Raw genomic sequence first — 22,235 nt, 5'->3', positions numbered from 1 at the left:
AATGGTAAAAGCAAAGCTATACAGACAAAATCACAGAAAGAAGCATACACATACACACTCACAAAAAGAGAAAAAGGAAAAAAAAATATATATATAAAAGGAAGATAACAAACAAATCAATGAACAATTCTACCAATGATAATAAACTCTAATTACTAAACTAAGATAAACATAAAACCAAAAACAAATTAGATGCAGAAAGCAAACTCCAGGTCTACAGTTGCTCCCAAAGTCCACCACCTCAATTTTGGGATGATTCGTCATCTATTCATGTATTCCAGAGATGCAGCATATATCAAGTTGATTGTGGAGATTTAATCTGCTGCTCCTGAGGCTTCTGGGAGAAATTTCTCTTTCTCTTCTTTGTTCGCAGAGCTCCTGGGGCTCAGCTTTGGATTTTGCTCCACCTCTGTGTGTACATTGCCTGAGGGCGTCTGTTCCCTGCCCAGACATGGTGGAGTTAAAGTAGCAGCTGGTTATGGGGCTCTGGCTCACTGAGGCTGGGGGTGGTAGGGGTACAGAATGCAGTGTGAGCCTGCGGTGGCAGAGGCTGGTGTGACATTGCAACAGCCTGAGGTGTGCCGTGTGTTCTCCCAGGGAAGTTGTCCATGGATCACGGGACCCTGGCAGTGGCAGGCTGCACAGGCTCCTGGGAGGGAAAGTGTGGATAGTGACCTGTGCTTGAACACAGGATTCTTGGTGGCTGCAGCAGCAGCCTTAGTGTTTCATGCCCATCTCTGGTGTCCATGCTGATACCCCCATCTCTCATCCATCTCTGGAGCTCGTTTAGGCATTGTTCTGAATCCGCTCTCCTCACACACCCTGAAAAAATGGTCCTTTGCCTCTTAGGCAGTTCCAGACTTTTTCCCAGACTCCCTCCTGGATAGCTGTGGTGCACTAGCCCCATTTAGGCTGTGTTCACACAGCCAACCCCGGTCCTCTCCCTGGGATCTGACCTCTGAATCCCGAGCCTCAGCTCCCAGCCCCCATTCACCTCAGTGGGTGAGCAGACAAATGTCTCAGGCTGGTGATTGCTGTTCACCACAAATCCTCTTTGTGGGGACCTCTTCACTTTGCCCTCTGCACCCTTATTGCTGTGCTCTCCTACATGGCTCTGAAGCTTCCCTCCTGCCACCCCCGTCTCCATCAGTGAAGGGGTTTTCTAGTGTGTGGAAACTTTTCCTCCTTCACAGCTCCCTCCCAGAGGTGCAGGTCCTATCCCTATTCTTTTGTCTCTGTTTTTTCTTTTTTCTTTTGCCCTACCCAGGTACATTGGGGAGTTCCTTGCCTTTTGGGTTGTCTGAGGTCTTCTGCCAGCATTCAGTAGATGTTCTGTAGGAGTTGTTCCACATGTAGGTGTATTTATGATGTATTTGTGGGGAGGAAGATGATCTCCACGTCTTACTCCTCCACCATCTTGAAGGTCTGTCTAGATATTTTTTTGATTTCCCTTTTGATTTCTTCTTTGACCCACTGATTCTTCAGGAGCATGTGGTTTCATTTCCATACGTTTGTGAGTTGTCCAGCTTTCTTCTTGTTATTGATGTCTAGTTTCACACCATTGTAATTGTAAAAGATCATTGATATGATTTCTTTCTTCTTAAATTTCTTAAGACTCATTTTGTGACTTAACGTATGATCTATCCTGGAGAATGCTCAGTGTGTGCTTGTGAAGAATGTGCATTTTGCTGCTATTGGATGGAATGTTCTGTATATGACTGTTAGGACTATTTATTTTAAAGTGTAGTTTAAACCCAATATTTCTTCATTGATTTTCTGTCTGGATGATATTTCTTTACATAGGGCATTGAAATCCACTGATCTGTTAATAGTTGCTTAATATAGTTAGGTGCTCTGATGTATGATGCACATATATTCACAATTGTAAAAGCTATCAATGAATTGACTCCTTTATTATTATATAGTGACTTTTTTGGTCTCAACAGTTTTTGACTTAAAGTCTATTTTTTCTGACATAAAAAATCTACTTCTGCTCTCTTTTGGTTTTCATTTGCATGGAATATCTTTTTCCATCACTCCACTTTGAGCTTATGTGTGTCCTGTGGCAGCATATAGTTGGGGCTTGTTTTTTCTCATTTTTTTTGTTTTTCTTTTTTTAAATCCATTCAGCCACTCTGTGCCTTTTGATTACAGAATTTAATCCATTTACATTAAAGTAATTGTTGATAGGTAAGGACTTACTATTGCTGTCTTGTTAATTGTTGTTTTCTGGCTATTTTGTAGTTCCTTTGTATCTTTCTTGTTGTCTTCCTTTGTAAATTGATAATCTTCTGTAGTGGTATGTTTTCATTCTCTTCTCTTTATCTTGTGTGTATATGCTATAGGTTTTTGTAGTGTGGTTAACCTGAAGTCTTAATAAAATATCTTATAACAGTCTATTTTAACTAATGACTCAACTTTAATTGCATACAGAAAATCTAATATTTTACTTCACACTACATTTAATGTTTTTGGTGTCACGATGTACATCTTTTAATCTTGTGTTTTCACTAACAAGTTACTGTAACTATAGATATTTTAATACTTTCATCTTTTAACCTTTATACTAGGATTAAGTGATTCACACATCACCATTACAGTGTTAGAGTATTCTGAATTTGACTGTATACTTACCAGTAAATTTTATACTTTCCTTTTTTCATGTTATTAATTAGCATGTTTTCATTTCAACTTGAAGAATTTTCTTCAGTATTTCTTGCAAGGCTGGTGTAGTGGTAATGAACTCCCTCAGCTTCTGTTTGTTTGGGAAAGTCTTTATCTTTCCTTCATTTCTGAAGGACAGCTTTGCTAGGTAAAGTGTTTTTGGTTGACAGGTTTTTTTCTTCCAGCACTTTGAATATATCATCCCATTCTCTTATGAATTGTTAAGGTTTCTACTGAGAAATCCACTGATAGCCTTGTGGGGGATTCCTTTATATGAGAGAAATTTATTTTCTCTTGCTGCTTTTAAAATTCTCTTTTTGTCTTTGATTTTAGACAATTTTATTATAATGTACCTTAGAGAAGAATATTTTAGATTGAAATTTTGGGGTGATTTATTAGCTTCATGAACTTGGATTATCAAAGTCTTCCCCCAGATTTGGGAGCTCTTAGCCATTATTTCTTTTAAGTAAGTTTTCTGCCCCCTTTCCTCTCTTCCCCTTCTGGGACTACAGTGATACATAGGTTTTCTTCTGTAGGCTTTCTTCATTTCTCTTCATTCTCTTTTCTTTTTGCTCCTCTGATTGGATAATTTCAAATGACTTGTCTTTGAGCTCACTGATTCTTCTGCTTAATCCAGTCTGCTGTTGAAGCTCTCTATTGAATTTTTCAGTTCTGTCCTTGTATTCTTCAGCTCCAAAATTTCTGTTTGGTTCTTTTTAATGTTTTCTGTCTCTTTGTTGAACTTCTCATTTTGTTCTTGTTTTGTTTTCCTATGTTTTCTAAATTGTTTACTTGAGTTCTCTTGTAGCTCTCTGAGCATCTTTAGAACAATTATTTTGAATTCTGTGCCTGACAATTCCTGAATCTCCATTTGGGGTCAATCATTGGAAGTTTACACTCGTTCTTTGGTTGAGTCATGTTTCCCTGATTCTTCTTGTTCCCTGTAGCCTGGCACAAGTATCTGCACATGTGGAGAAGCAGCCATCTCTTCCAGACTATATGGAAAATATCTTCACCTGCAGTTGGGGGCATGCTTGAGAGTACCATGACCTGAGCACAGGGCACCAATTGTGAGGGCATGTGGAAGCTCTAGTTCCAGGGTGCATGGTGATTTGTTGGCTCAGCATGATGGAGTCCACATCACTGATACTGTGTGGTCCTTGGTGAGTGGTGTGGATGGTCCACAGAGACTGCAAGGACTGTTGTGGTCCTCAGTGGTGCCTCCAGTTCCTGCAGCTAGGGACCAGTGTTGATAAAAGTGGTTATCAGAGCTGGTGGTGTACCTACACTTGGCTGCAGGGGCCAGCAGCAGGTGCCTGTGTGGTGGCAAGGGCCAATTACAAACATGCATATACTGATGGGGTTCTGGTGAAGCAGCAAGGACTGAGGCCACCTGTAGTTGCACTGGAAGCTGCAGGGGCCCTGCTCTTGGTGCATACTTCCATAGCTGCTTGTTCTTGCCATGGGTACATGGCAGTGGAGACTAGTTTTGGGAGTCAGACTGGGGTCATGCAGGTGTACAGTTGGAGGGGTTAGCTACAGGTGAGCAGAGTAGTATAAGCCAGTGACAAGACATAGAGCTGAACCGGGGCCCACAAGCAACTGAGGGCCTTGGCTATTGTGGTACAGTCCTGTGGCTGCAAGATCTTGCCACAGGAATGGCAAGTCGACGTCAGTGACTGGTGTCAGTCCAGTGGTGCATAAGAGCACAGCTGGAGGAGCTACCATGGGGTGGTCACCTGCAGGATTCTAGGCTGGTATCTTTCATTTTCACAGCTGCTGGTGTGGGCTGGCTACTGGTCCTGGTCCCAGGCTATGGTGGGGCCTTGCATGAGGGATTGGGAAGGGACTCAGATGGCTTGTGTCAGTGAACACAAATACTTGTGGGGCATAAACCAGTAAAATATTCAAGAGGTATGCAGCAGCTGTGCTGGTCATTGGTTTCTTCAGTGGTGAAAGCTACCAGAATCATCTATAGAGCAGGTTGCTGGAAACCATAGTAACTCCTAGTGTGAGGCTGACACTGGTAACCCCTGCTTTTCTTCCTTGTTCTTAACTGCTTCTATACAACTCAGGTTTGACAGTTTCTGACTGGGGTGAAACAAAAGTGGGTCCTTTGTGCAGTTCCCTGAAAGGCTGGGGAAGTAGGTTTGCTCATCCTGCTTTCTGTTTCCCAGTGAGGGGAATTATTTCTAAATAGGAAGTTCCCACTTGGTGCTGAGCAGTGTTGGCTTGGGGAATGGGATGATGCAGGCAAAATGAAGCTTTCTGGGACCTGGTATGAAGCCAGTGAGACAACAACCCATTCTTGTAGGGTGAGGAGTGGGGACCTGACCAATGCTGTTTTCCTTCGCTTTTGTGTGGTTATTCTCAAGTTTTTTGTTCCACTATGTTGCTGACGTTTTTCAGAGGACTCTAGACCTCTCCCAGGGCTTTTTTTGGTGGATATCTTTCTGCAGCCATCAGCCTATAACAGAATCTGGTACTTGTAACTATATGGTTTGGAACATGTGCACAGGAACAGTTGTCTTGATTTTTAGTAGCACTAGGGTCAAGGACCCCTTCCAACTTTTACACCTCAGTACCCCTGACAAGGGTCCAGCATCCTGTGCTTAGTTGTTCCAAGTCTGTTTCTTTGAGCCAACTAGCACAAGAAGTCCTCTAGGGTGGAGGTTGGCCTTTTATGACAGCATGCTTCTTGGTGTGTATGGTGTCTGGTGGCCACAGTGTGTGTGTGTTTGCTCTGCTCATTGATGACTAGGTGCTGGGAGAAGCCCTGCTTTGCTTGTTTCTCCAAAGAACCAAGACTTCAAGTCTGAAATTTCCTCTGTGACAATAATTGCATTCATCATGAGACAACAGAAGCAAGGATTGAAATTTACCATGGGGACTGCTCAGGGGACCCTTCTGACACGAATTTCTGTTTCTTTGTGAAGTAGACTTCCCAGGATGTTACTCATTTCTCTTCCAGTAAATATTTGGGGCTACCGAGAATGAAAAAGTGAATTGAAATTCTCCTTGGACCCAGCTAATAGGAAGGGCTCTTTCTCAGACCCCACAAGGCAACTCTGGAGAGTTTTTGGCAGGACTAGAAGAGGAGTGTGTACCATAGGTGCATAGGTCTGTGGGTTGGCCACAGCCCATTGGTCAGGGCTCTGCTGGCGCTTATGGGGCTCTTCCACATGTCCTCCCTCTGGGGACACCAAGAGGTGGCAATACTTCCTGGGATTTGCTCTTCTCATAGCCGAACCTGAAGCTTCAGAGAGGCTTACAGTAACATGGGGTGCTTCTGTCTAGTCCACCCACTGGTCAAACAAGCCACTGGCCAAGGCCAGAGTCAGTGGGGTAGGGAAGTAGATCTGTCTGTTTCACTGGAGACCACTGCAGAAGGCATGCAAGTGAAGTCCTATTGCAGAGATAAAAGGATGGGGAGTGATCCAATCTTCCCAAATAAGCAATGAGGTGTTGCTTTTATGACATCAGGAAACCTGGTGTCCAGTAGAGTGTAGCTCTGTTGTTCCCTAATTCTCTATAGCAAATGAAATCACATGTCATTTACATATCTCCACATTGTTTTTATCTTTCTGTCTGTGATTTTGGGTAGTCCTTTCCAGATGAGTTACTGTTGGAGCCCTCCTCTTCCTGCTCTTTACAGAGGTTCGCACAAGGCAACTGCTCCAAGGCAGCAGGTCCAGGGGTCCCTCCTTAACCTCTAATGGGCTGCTCTGAGGTACCTAACAGTGGTAACATGGACTAACATCTCCTGAGCATGCTGGAAGCAGGTCCAATGAGTACATCTCCTTCTGTCCTTCATTAGCAACATGAGCCACAAGGGGGCATGTTTTGGGAACACAAATTTCACACAGAACCGTCACAACTGCTATATGTTTCACTAATTACTATAATGTGAAATTTATCCCTATTAGAAAGATGCACTGGATGTTGCCATGATTTACTAGAGAATACTACTTCCTAGTCATTGAATCTGATGCTTGTTACATCATGAACATCAGCAGGTGTGGGGGTGACTGCACAGAGGCAGTGGTGAGAAATGGTTTAGCACTGGTTTACCTGCATGCAGTTTGGAATCAGAGAACTGATTCTGGCTTAGCCACTTACAAGATCTGTGTCTCTCCATGTCTTAATGTCCTTATCTATCAATTGAAGGTATAACATACACACCTGGAGGAAGTCTGAGGATTAAATAAGATGATGTACGCATGGAGTTAGTGTAGGACTTGACCCACTGCAGGGCTAATAAATGCTGGTTAGATGGTTGTGGTCCCAAACACTGTGTTAGATTCTATGCGACTTCACCCCATTTAGGAATCCACAGCAGCAGCTGGAGAAGGAGCTGAGGAGAAGGGGGACCAATCGGTCATGTGGCTGGAAACAAAGACTTACTGATGGTCTCAAACTCAAGGTTTTGTGGATTCCAAAGGTTGCGTTTATTTCCTTTTGAACATCCTGTGCTCCATACAGTTTGACTGCTAAAAAAGTGCTTTGGATTTTGCAAGTTGGTCATAGAATGGGAAACTCCTCTGGCCTTCCATGGACCTGATATCAGTGTCCTTTTCCTCCACAGATTCCTGTGCTCCTGAACCTGAGCAGAGACCCTGAGGTCAGCCTGCCTGTGCCACCACTCATGTATGCCCTTGCCTTCGGCGCCTGCCTGGGAGGTAAGGGGGTATTAATGCATTTGAGGGAGGGCCCCCTGACACTGTGGTGAGCCTGAAGTGATAATTAATGCATGCCAAATTGAAAGTAAATTAAGAATAGTCCAGATGATTTCCTGAGTGGAAACCCATCTTCACCTTTGACTGGAGCAGTTCTAGGCATACTCAGTTCCTCTGCAAGGCCTGTCACTTCTCACTTTATGCAGAACTGCCCCTGACATTCTAAGTGTGTGGCCTGAGGATGATCATTATGACATCTCAAAGTTAACCTGCTCCCACACTGAATGCAGATGTGGCTTAGGTTTAGAAACAGATATTGAATCAGAAACCATCCTCAGTGGCAGCTTCTTATTCCCTTTTTAAGGAGTGTGTGTTGGGGGGTGAAGTGATGAATGAGTAAGCTAAGAAGTAGAGACTCTAACCTAAGAGTAAGAAGAAAGATTTTTAAAAATTCTTTTTGGCTGAAGGAGTATGTTGTCCTGTGGAGTCATTGAAAAGCCAATTAGAAAAATGTTGGGAGAGACTAACCTCTGGTGAGTAAACACAAAGGCTTTGGACGTAATTGTATTCGGAAGGAGGCCTAATCACCTTTGGGAATACAAGAGGATTGTGAGAATCTTAGATAAACACGCTAGATACCTTTTAAGTTTTTATTTTTACATTCAGATATTCTTAGATAGTCTATCTTTCTCTGTTTTTTGATTTGTGTCAACTATTAGATCAACAGCCTTCTTTTTAGTTTATTTTCTTGTTTGTATAGGGAGATTAATGTCATTCAGTGAAGTTTCTGTGATTTCTGGAGAGCTAATTCACCTAATCCAGCAACTGAGGCCTCACGTTCTGAGTGCAGGATTGTTAAAATGGCCCCCATCTGAGATCAGCCCCAGGGGAAGCAATAACTGCATTCAAGCTACATTTAATATCAGTGGTAGAGACAGAATCCAAAGACACCTGGAAATGTGTCCTCTGTGTGGAATTTTGTTCATTAGACCTTATTGAGTATCTTCTATACCCTGGCATTGTCCTTCAGAGTGGGGAGACAGTCACCTAAGCTAAGATTATAACATAAACGTATCCTCTCATTGCCACGTGCATAGAGTGCTCAGGGGGTACCAGGGAGACTGGGGGAAAGTCAGGAATGACTCTCCAGAGGGGAAGTATTGAGCTGGGTCTCAAAGGATGAGAAGCCTCCTGGGCTAGTTCAGGTTCTCCCAGAACACGTAGAATGAATATGGAGGAGATTTGTTCTATAAATTGGGTGTGACTCACTAAATAGTTTGAAACAAAAAGTCTTTCCCGGTCTGCTCTCAGTATCTTTTGGTTGCTCTTTTTACTAAGAGCTAAGAACAATTCAAATAAGTCTTAAGAAAAATCTGCCTTAGCCTGGGTGTCCTAGAAGGCAGAGGTTGAGGCAAGTTTGCATGCTGAAGATTTATTGGGACATGTACTCCTAAGGCAGGAAGACTGAGGGAAGAAGTGAGGTAAGGCAGTGAAGGAGAGAAAGCAAATACATGGTACATTACAAAGCTAGTAACAGCTTCAAAAGAAATCAAAGCCAATTTTTAGTTAGGTGGGGATGGGACATTTTCTAGATGGTTCCTGAAGAACAGAAAACCTAAGTGAAATCTCTTAGTGCCTTTGTAGAGTGTGCAGTGAAGTGGGTTATGCTGCAGAACCAATGAGAGAAAAGCTTCAGAGACATGCTGGGCCTTTGCAGACTACACTGAAGTGGGGACAGGGCAGAGAGCCACCTTTTGAAGGGTGGACAGCCAGGACAGAACTTCAGAGAGAATCTTCAGCAATCAGCAGGTTATAAACCTGTTAGAAAATTGATAACTCAGCTATATAACCAGAAACCCATAATCTTCCTTTGCTCATATCTCTGTTTCAGAGAACTCCTCATCCCACCCTCAAAACATTTGCAGCTGGTGGGAAATTGAATTCAACTTAAGGTGAAACAAAGCCAGGTCCAGCTCAGCAACAGATTAGATTGGCTCCATGCCCTGCATTGACAGCCAGGCACAAATGGGGATGCACTCTTCAGTGTGTGTGTGTATGTGCAAATATTATACTTTTGTCTCAGTAGTTCTTTACATAAATTGTTCAGCATACCATTACCTTGGTAAAGAACACCTACAAAAACCCTGCAGATAACCTCATACTTACTGTTGAAATACTGAATGTTTGTCCCCTAAGACTGGGAACAAGGCAAGGATGTCTGCTCTCACCTCTCTTATTCAGCATAGTGCTGGAAAATCTACCTAGTGCAATAAGGCAAGAAAAGGAAATAAAAGGTATACAGATTAGAAAGGAAGAAATAGAATTGTTCTTACTATAGATGACATGATTGTCTTGGTGGATATCAAGGAATCTATTTTTTAAAAAATCAGAAAACCATATAACTAATATGTGAGCTCAGCAAGGTCACTGGATACAAGATAGACATACAAAAATCAATTTTAGCAATGAACACATGGATACCACAATTAAATATACAATACTATTTAGAATCACTCAAAAAATTAAATACTGAAGCTGAAATTACAATACGCTTATAAAAGAAATTAATGAAGATCCAAATAATTGGGAAGACATACAGTGTTCATGGATTGGAAGGCTCCACATAGTAAAGATGTAAACTGTCCCCAAATTAATATTTAGGTTTAATGCAATTCCTACCAAAATCTTAGTAAGATTTTTTGTTTATATCTATGTCTATAGAATTTATAAATATACGTATGGAATGGAGGACATATAAATTGTAAATAAGCACATGAAAAGATGTTCAGCATTATTAACCATTAAGAAAATGCAAATTAAAACCATGATAAGGGAACTCCTTGGCAGTCCAGTAGTTAAGACTTGCCTTCCAATGGCAGGGGGGTGCAGGTTTGATTCCTGGTCAGGAACCTAATATCCCACATGCCTGGCAGCCAAACAACCAAAACATAAAAGAGAAGCAATATTGCAACAAATTCAATAAAGACTTTATAAATGGTCCACATCAAAAAAAAATCTTAAAACCATGATAAGATATCATCACACACATATAAGAATGGCTAAAATAAAAAATAGCAAAAACACCAAATGCTGACCAGAATGTGGAAAAAATGGATCACTCAGACATTGTTGTTGGAAATGTAAAATGGCCATCACTCTGGAAAACAATTTGGCAATGTCTTAAAAAACTAAATCTGCAACTGCCATAAAACTCAGCAATTACACTACTAGGAATTTATTCTAGAAAAATAAAAACTTATGTTCATGCCCAAACCTGTACACAAATGTTTATGGAAGCTTTAAGTATAATAGCCAAAAAGTAGAAACAAATATGATGTCCTTCAACAATAAATGTTTAAACAAACTGTGATACAATACATCCATACCAGGGAAAGCTACTCAGCAATAAAAAATAAATGAGCTACTGATACAAGTGACAACCTGGATGAATTTCCAGAGAATTATGTGGAGTGAAGAAAAGCCAATCTGGAGGAGACTCCTTCAAGATGGCAGAGGAGTGGGACGTGGAGATCACCTTCCTCTCCACAAGTACATCAAAACTACATCTACATGTGGAACAACTTCTACAGAACACCTACTGCACGCTGGCAGAAGACCTCAGACTTCCCAAAAGACACCCTCAGGTGACCTACAGGCTGAGGTGGGGCCAAACCCAATGCTGAACCCCAGGAGCTCTGCAAACAAAAGAAGAGAAAGGGGCATTTCTCCCAGTAGCCTCAGGAGCAGTGGATTAACTCTTCACAGTCAACTTGATGTACCCTGCATCTGTGGAATACCTGAATAGACAACGAATCATCCCAAAATTGAGGTGGTGGACTTTGGGAGCAACTGTTGACTTGGGGTTTACTTTCTGCATCTAATTTGTTCCTGGTTTTATGTTTATCTTAGTTTAGTATATAGAGCTTATTATCATTGGTAGATTTGTTTATTGATTTGGTTGCTCCCTTCCTTTATATAAATATATATATCTTTTTTCCTTTTTCTCTTTTTGTGAGTGTGTATGTGTATGCTTCTTTCTGTGAATTTGTCTATATAGCTTTGCTTTTGCCATTTGTCCTAGGATTCTGACTGTCCTTTTTTGTTTTTGTTTTTTTAGTATAGTTTTTAGTGCTTGTTATCATTGATGGATTTGTTTTTTGGTTTGGTTGCTTTTTTATTTCCTTCTCTCTTTCTTTAAATTACTTTTGATAATTATTTACTTTTTGATAATTTTTTTATTTTAATAACATTCTTTTCCTCCCTTCCCTCCTTCCTTCTTTCCTTCCTTTCTTTTTTCTTTCTTCCTTTCTCTCTTTCTTTCTTTTTCTTTCTTCTTTCTTTCTTTCCTTTTTTCTTTCTTTTTTTCCCTTTTCTTCTGAGCTGAGTGGCTGACAGAGTCTTGGTGCTCCGGCTGGGTGTCAGACCTGAGCCTCAGAGGAGGGAGAGCTGAGTACAGGACATTGGTCCACCAGAGACCTCCCATGTAATATCAAATGGTGAAAACTCTCCCAGAGATCTCTATCTCAATGCTAAGACCCAGCTCCACTCAATGACAAGCAAGCTACAGTGCTGGACACCCTATGGCAAATAACTAGAAAGACAGGAACATACGCCCACCCATTAGCAGAGAGGCTGCCTAAAATCATAATAAGTTCAGAGACACCCCAAAACACACGACTGGACGTGGTCCTTCCCGCCAGAAAGAGAAGATCCAGCCTCATCCACCAGAACACAAGCACCAGTCCCCACCATCAGGAAGCCTACAGAACACACTGAACCCACCTTACTCACTGAGAGCAGACACCAAAAACAACAGGAACTACAAACAGGAAGCCTGTGAAAAGGAGACCCCAAATACAATAAGTTAAGCAAAATGAGAAGACAGAGAATTACACAGCAAATGAAGGAGCAAGGCAAAAACCTTACCAGACCAAACAAATGAAGAGGAAATAGGCAGTCTACCTGAAAAAGAATTCAGAGTAATAAGATTAAAGATTATCCCAAATCTTGGAAATAGAATGGAGAAAATACAATAAACTTTTAACAAGGACCTAGAAGAACTAAAGAGCAAACAAACAATGATGAACAACATAATAAATGAAATTTAAAATTCTCTAGAAGGAATTAATAGCAGAGTAACTGAGGCAGAAGAATGGATAAGTGACCTGGAATATAAAATAATGGAAATAACTACTGCAGAGCAGAATATAGAAAAAACAATGAAAAGAACTGAAGACAGTCTCAGAGACCTCTGGGACAACATTAAATGCACCAACATTCAAACTATAGGGGTCCCAGAAGAAGAAGAGAAAGAAAAAGGGACTGAGAAAATATTTAAAAAGATTATAGCTGAAAACTTCCCTAATATGGGTAAGGAAATAGTCAATCAAGTCCAGGAAGTGCACAGAGTCCCATACAGGATAAATCCAAGGAGACACATACTAGACATATACTAATCAAACTATCAAAAATTAAATAAAAGAAAAAATATTAAAAGCACCAAGGGAAAAGCAACAATTAACAAACAAGAGAAAGCCCATAAGGTTAAAAGCTGATCTTTCAGTAGAAACTCTGCAAGCCAGAAAGGACTGGCAGGACATATTTAAAGTGATGACAGGGAGAAACCTGCAACCAATATTACTCTATCCAGCAAGGATCTCATCCCGATTTGATGGAGAAATTAAAATCTTTACAGAAAAGAAAAAGCTAAGAGAATTCAGCACCACCAAACCAGCTTTACAACAAATGCTAAAGGAACTTCTCTAGGCAGGAAACACAAGAGAAGGAAAAGACCTACAATAACAAACCCCAAACAATTAAGAAAATGGTAATAGGAACATACATATTGATAACTACCTTAGAGGTAAATGGAATAAATGCTCCAACCAAAAGATGTAGACTGGATGAATGGATACAAAGACAAAACCCATATATATGCTGTCTACCAGAGACATACTTCAGACCTAGGGACACATACAGACTAAAAGTGAGGGGATGGAAAGAGATACTCCATGCAAATGGAAATCAAAAGAAAGCTGGAGGGCTTCCCTGGTGGCGCAGTGGTTGAGAGTCCGCCTGCTGATGCAGGGGACACGGGTTTGTGTCCCAGTCTGGGAAGATCTCACATGCTGTGGAGCAGCTGGGCCCGTGAGCCATGAATGCTGAGCCTGCATGTCTGGAGCCTGTGCTCCACAACGGGAGAGGCCACAACAGTGAGAGGCCCACATACCGAAAAAAAAAAAAAAAAACCTGGAGTAGCAATTCTCATATCAGACAAAATACACTTTAAAATAAAGACTATTACAAGAGACTTAGAAGGACATTACATAATGATCAAAAGATCAGTCCAAGAAAAAGATACAACAATTGTAAATATTTATGCACCCAACATAGGAGCACCTCAATACATAAGGCAAATGCTAACAGCCAAAAAAGGGGAAATCGACAGTAACATAATCATAGTAGGGGACTTTAACACCCCAATTTCACCAATGGACAGATCATCCAAAATGAAAATAAATAAGGAAAAACAAACTTAAAATGCTATATTAAACAAGACAGACTTAATTGATATTTATAGGACACTCCATCCAAAAACAACAGAATACACTTTCTTCTCAAGTGCTACTCGAATATTCTCCAGGAAAGATCATATCTTGGGTCACAAATTAAACTTTGGTAAATTTAAGAAAATTGAAATCATATCAAGTATCTTTTCCAACCACAACACTATGAGACTAGATATTAATTACAGGAAAAAATCTGTAAAAAATACAAACAAATGGAGGGTAAACAATACACTACTAAACCAAGAGATCATTAAAGAAGTCAAAGAGGGAATTAAAAAATACCTAGAAACAAATGACAATGAATACAAGATGACCCAACACCTATGGGATGCAGCAGAGCAGTTATAATAGGGAAGTTAATAGCAATGCAATCCTACCTCAGGAAACAAGAAACATCTCAAATAAACAACCTAAACTTACACCTAAAGCAATTAGAGAAAGAAGAACAAAAACCCCAAAAGTCAACAGAAGGCAAGAAATCATAAATATCAGATCAGAAATAAATGAAAAAGAAATGAAAGAAACAATAGCAAAGATCAATAAAACTAAAAGTTGATTCTTTGAGAAAATAAACAAAATTGATAAAACATTAGCAAGACTCATCAAGAAATAAAAGAAGACTCAAATCAATAGAATTAGAAATGAAAAAGGAGAAGTAACAACTGACACTGCAGAAATACAAAGGATCATGAGAGATTACTACAAGCACCTATATGCCAAAAAAATGGACAACCTGGAAGAAATGGACAAATGCTTAGAAAAGTACAACCTTCTGAGACTGAACCAGGAAGAAATAAAAAATATAAACAAACCAATCACAAGCACTGAAATTCAGACTGTGATTAAAAATCTTCCAACCAACGAAAGCCCAGGACCAGATGGCTTAACAAGCGAATTCTAAAAAACATTTAGAGAAGAGCTAACACCTATCCTTCTCAAACTCTTCCAAAATATAGCAGAGGGAGGAACACTCCCAAACCCATTCCATGAGGCCACCATCACCCTAATACCAAAACCAGACAAAGATGTCACAAAAAAAGAAAACTAAAAGCCAATATCACTGATGAACATAGATGCAAAAATCCTCAACAAAATACTAGCAAACAGAATCCAACAGCACATTAAATGGATCATACACCATGATCAAGTAGGGTTTATCCCAGGAATGCAAGGATTCTTCAATATAAGCAAATCAATCAATGTGATACACCATATTAGCAAATTGAAGGAGAAAAATTATATGATCATCACAATAGATGCAGAAAAACCTTTTGACATACTTCAACACCCATTTATGATAAAAGAAAAAAAACCCTCCAAAACATAGGCATAGAGGGAACTTACCTCAACGTAAGGAAGCCCATATATGACAAACCCCCAGCCAACATTGTGCTCAGTGGTGAAAAACTGAAACCATTTCCCCCTAGAGCAGGAAAAAAATCCAATGCTGCCCACTCTCACCACTATTATTCAACATAGTTTTGGAAGTTTTAGCCACAGCAATCAGAGAAGACAAAGAAATAAAAGGAATCCAAATTGGAAAAGAAGTAAAATCATCACTGTTTGCAGATGACATGATACTATACACAGAAAATCATAAAGATGCTACCAGAAAACTACTAGAGCTAAACAATGAATTTGGTAAAGTAGCAAGATACAAAATTGATGCACAGAAATCTCTTGCATTCCTATACACTAATGATGAAAAATCTGAAAGAGAAATTACAGAAACACTCCCATTTACCATTGCAACAAAAGGAATAAAATACCTAGGAATAAACCTACCTAAGGAGACAAAAGACCTGTATGCAGAAAATTATAAGACACTGATGAAAGAAATTAAATATGATACAAATAGATGGAGAGATATCCCATGTTCTTGGATTGGAAAAATCAACATTGTGAAAATGACTATACTGCCCAAAGCAATCTACAGATTCAATGCCATCCCTATCAAACTACCAATGGCATTTTTCACAGAACTAGAACAAAAAATTTCACAATTTGTATGGAAACATCAAAGACCCTGAATAGCCAAAGCAATCTTGAGAAAGAAAAGAGGAGCTGGAGTAATCAGGCTCCCTGACTTCAGACTATACTACAAAGCTACAGTAATCAAGACAGTATGGTACTGGCACAGAAACAGAAATATAGATCAATGGAGCAGGATAGAAAGCTCAGAGATAAACTCACACACATATGGTCACCTTATCTATGATAAAGAAGGCAAGAATATACAATGGAGAAGAGACAACCTCTTCAATAATTGGTGCTGGGAAAACTGGACAGCTACAGGTAAAAGAATGAAATTAGAACACTCCCTAACACCATACACAAAAATAAACTCAAAATGGATTAATGACCTAAATGTAAGGGCAGACACTATAAAACTCTTAGAGGAAAACATAGGCACTACACTCTCTTACATAAATCACAGCAAGATCCTTTTTGACCCACCTCTTAGAGAAATGTAAATAAAAACAAAAATAAACAAATTGGACCTAATGAAACTTAAAGCCTTTTGCACAGCAAAGGAAACCATAAATAAGATGAAGAGACAACCCTCAGAATGGGAAAAAAATATTTGCAAATGAAGCAACTGGCCAAGGATTAATCTCCAAAATATAGGAGCAGCTCATGCAGCTCAATATCAAAAAAACAAACAAACCAATCCAAAAATGGGCAGAAGACCTAGATAGACTTTTCCCCAAAGAAGATATACAGGTTGCCAGAAAACACATGAAAGGATGCTCAACATCACTAATCATTAGAGAAATGCAAATCAAAACTACAATGAGGTATCACCTCACACCAGTCAGAATGGCCGTCATCAAAAAAATCTACGAACCATAAATGCTGGAGAGGGTGGGAGAAAACGGAACCCTCTTTCACTGTTGGTGGGAAAGTAAATTCATATAGCCTCTATGGAGAACAGTATGGAGGTTCCTTAGAAAACTAAAAATAGAACTACCATATGACCCAGCAATCCCACTACTGGGCATATACCCTGAGAAAACCATAATTCAAAAAGAATCATGTACCACAATGTTCACTGCAGCACTATTTACAATAGCCAGGACATGGAAGCAACCTAAGTGTCCATCAACAGATGAATGACTAAAGAAGATGTGGCACATATATACAATGGACTATTACTCAGCTGTAAAAAGAAATTAAATTGAGTTATTTGTAGTAAGGTGGATGGACCTAGAGTCTGTCATACAGAGTGAAGTAAGTCAGATAGAGAAAATCAAATACCGTATGCTAAAACATATACATGGAATCTAAAACAAAAAAAAGGCTCTGAAGAACCTAGGTGCAGGACAGGAGTAATGATACAGACATAGAGGATAGACTTGAGGACCCAGGGAGGGGGAAGGGTAAGCTGGGATAAAGTGAGAGAGTGGCATTGACATGTATACACTACCAAATATAAAATAGATAGCTAGTGGGAAGCAGCTGCGTAGCACAGGGAGATCAGCTCTGTGCTTTGTGACCACCTAGTGGAGTGGGATAGGGAGGGTAGTAGGGAGAGGCAAGAGGAAGAGGAAATGGGGATACATGCATACCTATGGTTGATTCACTTTGTTATACAGCAGAACATTGTAAAGCATTTATACTCCAATAAGGATGTTAAAAAATAAAATAAAATAAAATGAGGAAGGTACATTTATAAGCAAAAAGAAAAAGAAACTCAATATCAAAAAAACAACCCAGGGGACTTTCCTGGTGGTCCAGTGGTTAAGAATCCGCCTTCCAATGCAGGGGATGTGGGTTCAATCCCTGGTCAGGGAACTAAGATCCCACATGCTGGGAGGCAACTGAGCCCGTGGGCCAAAACTAGAGAGAAGCCTGCACTCCACAACTAGAGAAAAGCCCAGGCACTGCAACAAAGAGCCTGCATGCCACAACAAAAGATCCCACGTGCCGCAACTAAGACTTGATGCAGCCTAAATAAATAAATAACAAAAAAAAACCCCAACCCAATCAAAAATGGGCTGAAAACCTAAATAGATATTTCTCCTAAATAGACATGGTCTCCAAGACAGATGACCAATGAACACATGAAAAGATGTCCAATATTGCTAATTTTTAGAGAAATACAAATCAAAACCACAATGAAATATCTCCTCACACTAGTCAGAATGGCTATCATCAAAAATTCTAGAAATAATAAATGCTGGGAAGAGTGTGGAGAAAAGTAACCCTCCTACACTGTTGGTGGGAGAATAAATTGGTGCAGTCAGTATGGAAAACTGTATCAATATTCCTTTAAAAACTAAAAGTAAAGCTACCATATGATACAGCAATTGCACCCCTAGAATCTATATATAGAATATATCCAGAAAAGATGAAAACTGTAATTCAAAAAGATACATGCACCACAATGTTCATAGAAGCACTATTTACAATAGCCAAGACATGGATGTGATATATATACATATAATGGTATATTACTCAGCTCTAAAAAAGAATGAAATATTGCCATTTGCAGCAACATGGATGGACCTAGAGAATATCATACTAAGTTAGACAGAGAAACACAAATATTATTTGATATCACTTATATGTTGAATCTAGAAAATAATATAAAATGAATGTATATACAAAAAATAGACTCACACACAAAAAAACAAACTTATGGTTAAAGGGGAAAGGGAGGAAGTATAAATTAGGAGTATGGGATTAATAGACACAAACTACTATACATAAAATAGATAAGCAACAAGGGTTTATAACACAGGCAAAAATATTCAATATCCTGTAATAACCTATAATGGAAAAACATCTGAAAAAATATAACTAAATCACTTTGCCATACACATGAAACTAACACAGTATTGTAAATAAACTATACTTCAGTAAAAAGTAAAATTAAAAATAAAATAATAAAAATGATAATGAGTACCAAGAAAAGAAAAAATACTCCTTTTTTCCCAGTTAAAATGGCAGGCAGGTATTGCTAAGACCAATAGTATCTCATCATGCTGCAGTGGGTATGAATTCCTCATTGGCAATGGGCCACTTGCCAGAAAATGAAAGGCCCTTTCAATTTCATGTTTCACATTGCCAGGGTGAACTGGCTCAGCAGGTTAATTTGTTCCTGAGCACTTCTGGATTCAGAGAAAGGAATGGGGAGATCCTCAAGGATCAGAGTGAGGGAAGGGGTAGGAGCTGGTCCCCCTGGCTGTGTGATGACTTGGGCGGGGTGAGAGGGCTGTGTGGGGACAAAAAGGTAAAGTCAGGAGCTTTGTGGCTCAAACTTTTTCCCTGGAGAGTGAATGAGGCAGAGACATGAGCAAAGGCTAAGCTGACTTCTCTCATGTACGGCCCTTGCTCAGCCTTTGCTCATTTGATTTCTATCCACTTTTTCAGGAAAGTAGAATGGATGGCACTGTGGGGACTACTATTCCCCTTAAACTCTCTCTGCATAGCCTGACCTCCTTCCCCCAGATCCACTTTTCAGTCATCCCTTTGCATGAGGTCTTTTGGTTTCCTGAAGGCCTTGTAACATGGGAAGCAGAACGTTAACTTACTAAGTCTCACTGAGCTCTGTTTCTTTTAAGAATGCTTTCAGCTACAGGTAACAGAAACCTGATTAACAGAGGCTTACACACTCAGGGAAATCATCTCTTCTCATATAACAAGAAGCTGAGGGTCAGAGGGCTGGCAAGCATCAGCTTGATGTCTTGTAATATTAGAAGCAGGTCTCCACAATTCTCTTGGCCTATCCCTCTCATCACAAATGTTTCATGGCTGCATCCAAAGCAGAAAGCATGGAGGAGAACTGGTACCAATACATTTTTATCATGAGGACAAAAGCTATGCCAAAAGGCTCACAAACAGGTTGCCCCCATGGCTTATTGGTCAGCCAAATGAGACAAGCAGAGTGGATAAGCTACCTAAGCAGGTGGGGTACAGGGAAGCCACAGAGAAGAAGTCTAGCCAGCCAGCACGTCCTACACAAACATTGGAAAAAGATTGTGTCAGCTGTCATAGTGGAAAGAATGCTAGATTTGGATTCAGAAGACCTTGATCAAAATCTCAAATCTGCTAAGCTTTGTAACCATGAGCAAACCACTGAACATTTCTATTATATTGATTAGGACGTTGGGTTATAAGGAAAGGAAGATACAAAACAAGATCGTGTCAGCAACAGGAAGAGTATCTCCTGTGATAGGCAGTCAGTGGTGGAGCAAGTCTAGAGGTGTCTCAGGGCTTCTTGGTGTCTCCATCTACATGCTCTGCCACCCATCAACGACACTTAGAGCTGGCCCCACACTCGGGCTGGAAACAGCTCCAGGAATCTCATCACCACACAACAATGGATGGTACCCAGAAAAAGCAGCAGGACTACTCTCTTTTGTAAAGTTTTTTCTCAAAATCAGGGAAATCATTACCAGAAGTCGCCCTCTCCCCCAAGAAGACACCTCACAATGTCTCCTTGACACCAAATAGCTTTGGCTGGCCCACTCATGTTGGTCACTGGCAAGGGGCAGGAATCCATCTGACTGTCCCTGCCCCATCATCGGTGGGGAGGAGATATAGGGGAGTCAGCTACCTCTGTGTTAAATGACAACTTTCCCTGGGCATCTCACAGGATAGTCCTGAGGTTCACTTAAGATTATGAATGTGAGCATACCATTCAGATGTCAATGGTTGTTTCAGTAGTTTAATAAGATGCTAGCAGGCTTTTGATAGTTCCCCACATGACATGGGTTCCATGTGGTGGGGAGAAAGAAGTCCTAGGTGTCACTACTCTGGCTCAGGCCACCTGGCCAGTTTCCATTTACAGAGGTGTGAATTAGAAGTTGGGCTGTGCACACAAAGAGCTGCTGCCTGTCTTGGCATGTCTGGGTAATCCTACATGAAAACTAATGTATGGATCTAGAGGCAGAACAAGAACATTTTCCAAAACTATTCTCTGCCGTGCTCTTGATGACCATTTTAAATGTTTATAAAGAACCTTCAATCTAATGTCCTATGTCAACCAATCCAATCTGAGGTAAATAAACCATGCTCTCAGACCAGTGGTAATGCTTCATTTGACAGAAAACATAAAAATTAATTTTATGCACTGGAATTCCCTTTGGAAAGTATTAATAGAACTACCTGCCACTCAGGATATGAACTTGACCAAAAGGAAGCAACAGGTTTTAATGTAGCCGTGTGCTGCCTGGATTACCCACAATCTCTAGACAACTTTGTCAAGGACACAATGCATACTTGGACCTAAAGCATTCTTCATTTTTGTTTGTTTTCTGGGTCCCACAAGTAGATATTTAAATTATTTTTAGTTTGTTTTTATCCAAATAATACGTGAATTTGGCAACAAGTAAAATAAAACAGCTCAGATTTGTCAAGGAAATTAACAACCACACTGTGTTCTACAAGCAACAGAAACTACTGGCTTGGTCATAGGTTCACTCCAGCTGGGAAAACCCATCAGCAACATTCATGCTACCCTGACTATGTAAATGCCACACTGCAGGGCCAAGATGTGCACCAGGATCAAGGTCCAATCAAGTCTTCTTCTTTCTTTAAGCAGATGTTTCATCATCTGCTTAAAATCATGTCATTTTAATTTACTTCAAATTTGGTGACATATTTCATACCATTTTTGTTGAACCTAGTATTTCTAGTTACTTGTTTTCAACGTAAAGAGAGTAAGGAGGAGAAACTCTGGAGCTGAACTGCAGGAATTTGATTCCCAGCTGTGGGATTTTCCAGTTGTATGACTCCGGGAAAGTTTCTAAGGCTCGCTGGGGTTCTAAAATTTCATAAAGATGGCATTAGGTATGTATTTACTCATGTGCTGCTTCTACTCTGCAGAATCCACTTCTATCATTTCTTTGATAAATTCCTCCCTTCCATTTCATTCTGTCCTTTCTGAGATTTTTCTAGTAGTTGAATTTGGGGTTTCCCATATTGAACGTGTGTATATTATTTTTCCTCTGCATTTTCTTCTTTGACTTTTGCCTCCGGACTTGGGGATGTTTCCTCAACTTTATTTTTCAGTCAACCTGTCTATCTATATATATTTATTTAGTTTAGTAATTATGGATTTAGTCATGAGATAATTTTTCCCTCTGGTTTCCCTTTTTTATTACTTTAATTAAGCTTTTACTTTGAGATAGTTGTATATTCACATGCAGTTGTAAGGAATACTATGAAGAGATCCTATGTACCATTTATCCAGTTTCCCTCAATGGTAATATATTGTGAAACTATACTACAATATCACAGTCAGGATATTGACATTGAAGCAGTCAAGACACAAAACATTTTCATCACTAAAAAAAATCCCTCACATTGCCCTTTTATA

The 22,235-nt window shown here is 40.0% G+C and overlaps 1 protein-coding gene across 1 annotated transcript in view; it reads left to right on the top strand.

Moving 5' to 3' along the window:
* The window catches only part of OCA2 (OCA2 melanosomal transmembrane protein), a 245,408-nt gene that overhangs the window by 213,660 nt on the left and 9,513 nt on the right, over nucleotides 1-22,235 (top strand). Inside the window, exon 23 of the mRNA XM_060151549.1 lies at nucleotides 7,250-7,343. Coding sequence (XP_060007532.1) covers nucleotides 7,250-7,343 — 94 coding nt within the window. The remainder of the gene's footprint in view (nucleotides 1-7,249; nucleotides 7,344-22,235) is intronic.

This window comes from Lagenorhynchus albirostris, chromosome 6, assembly GCF_949774975.1.
Source record: "Lagenorhynchus albirostris chromosome 6, mLagAlb1.1, whole genome shotgun sequence".
Taxonomy (NCBI): Eukaryota; Metazoa; Chordata; class Mammalia; order Artiodactyla; family Delphinidae; genus Lagenorhynchus; species Lagenorhynchus albirostris.
This window is presented reverse-complemented; position numbering and strand designations above follow the sequence as displayed.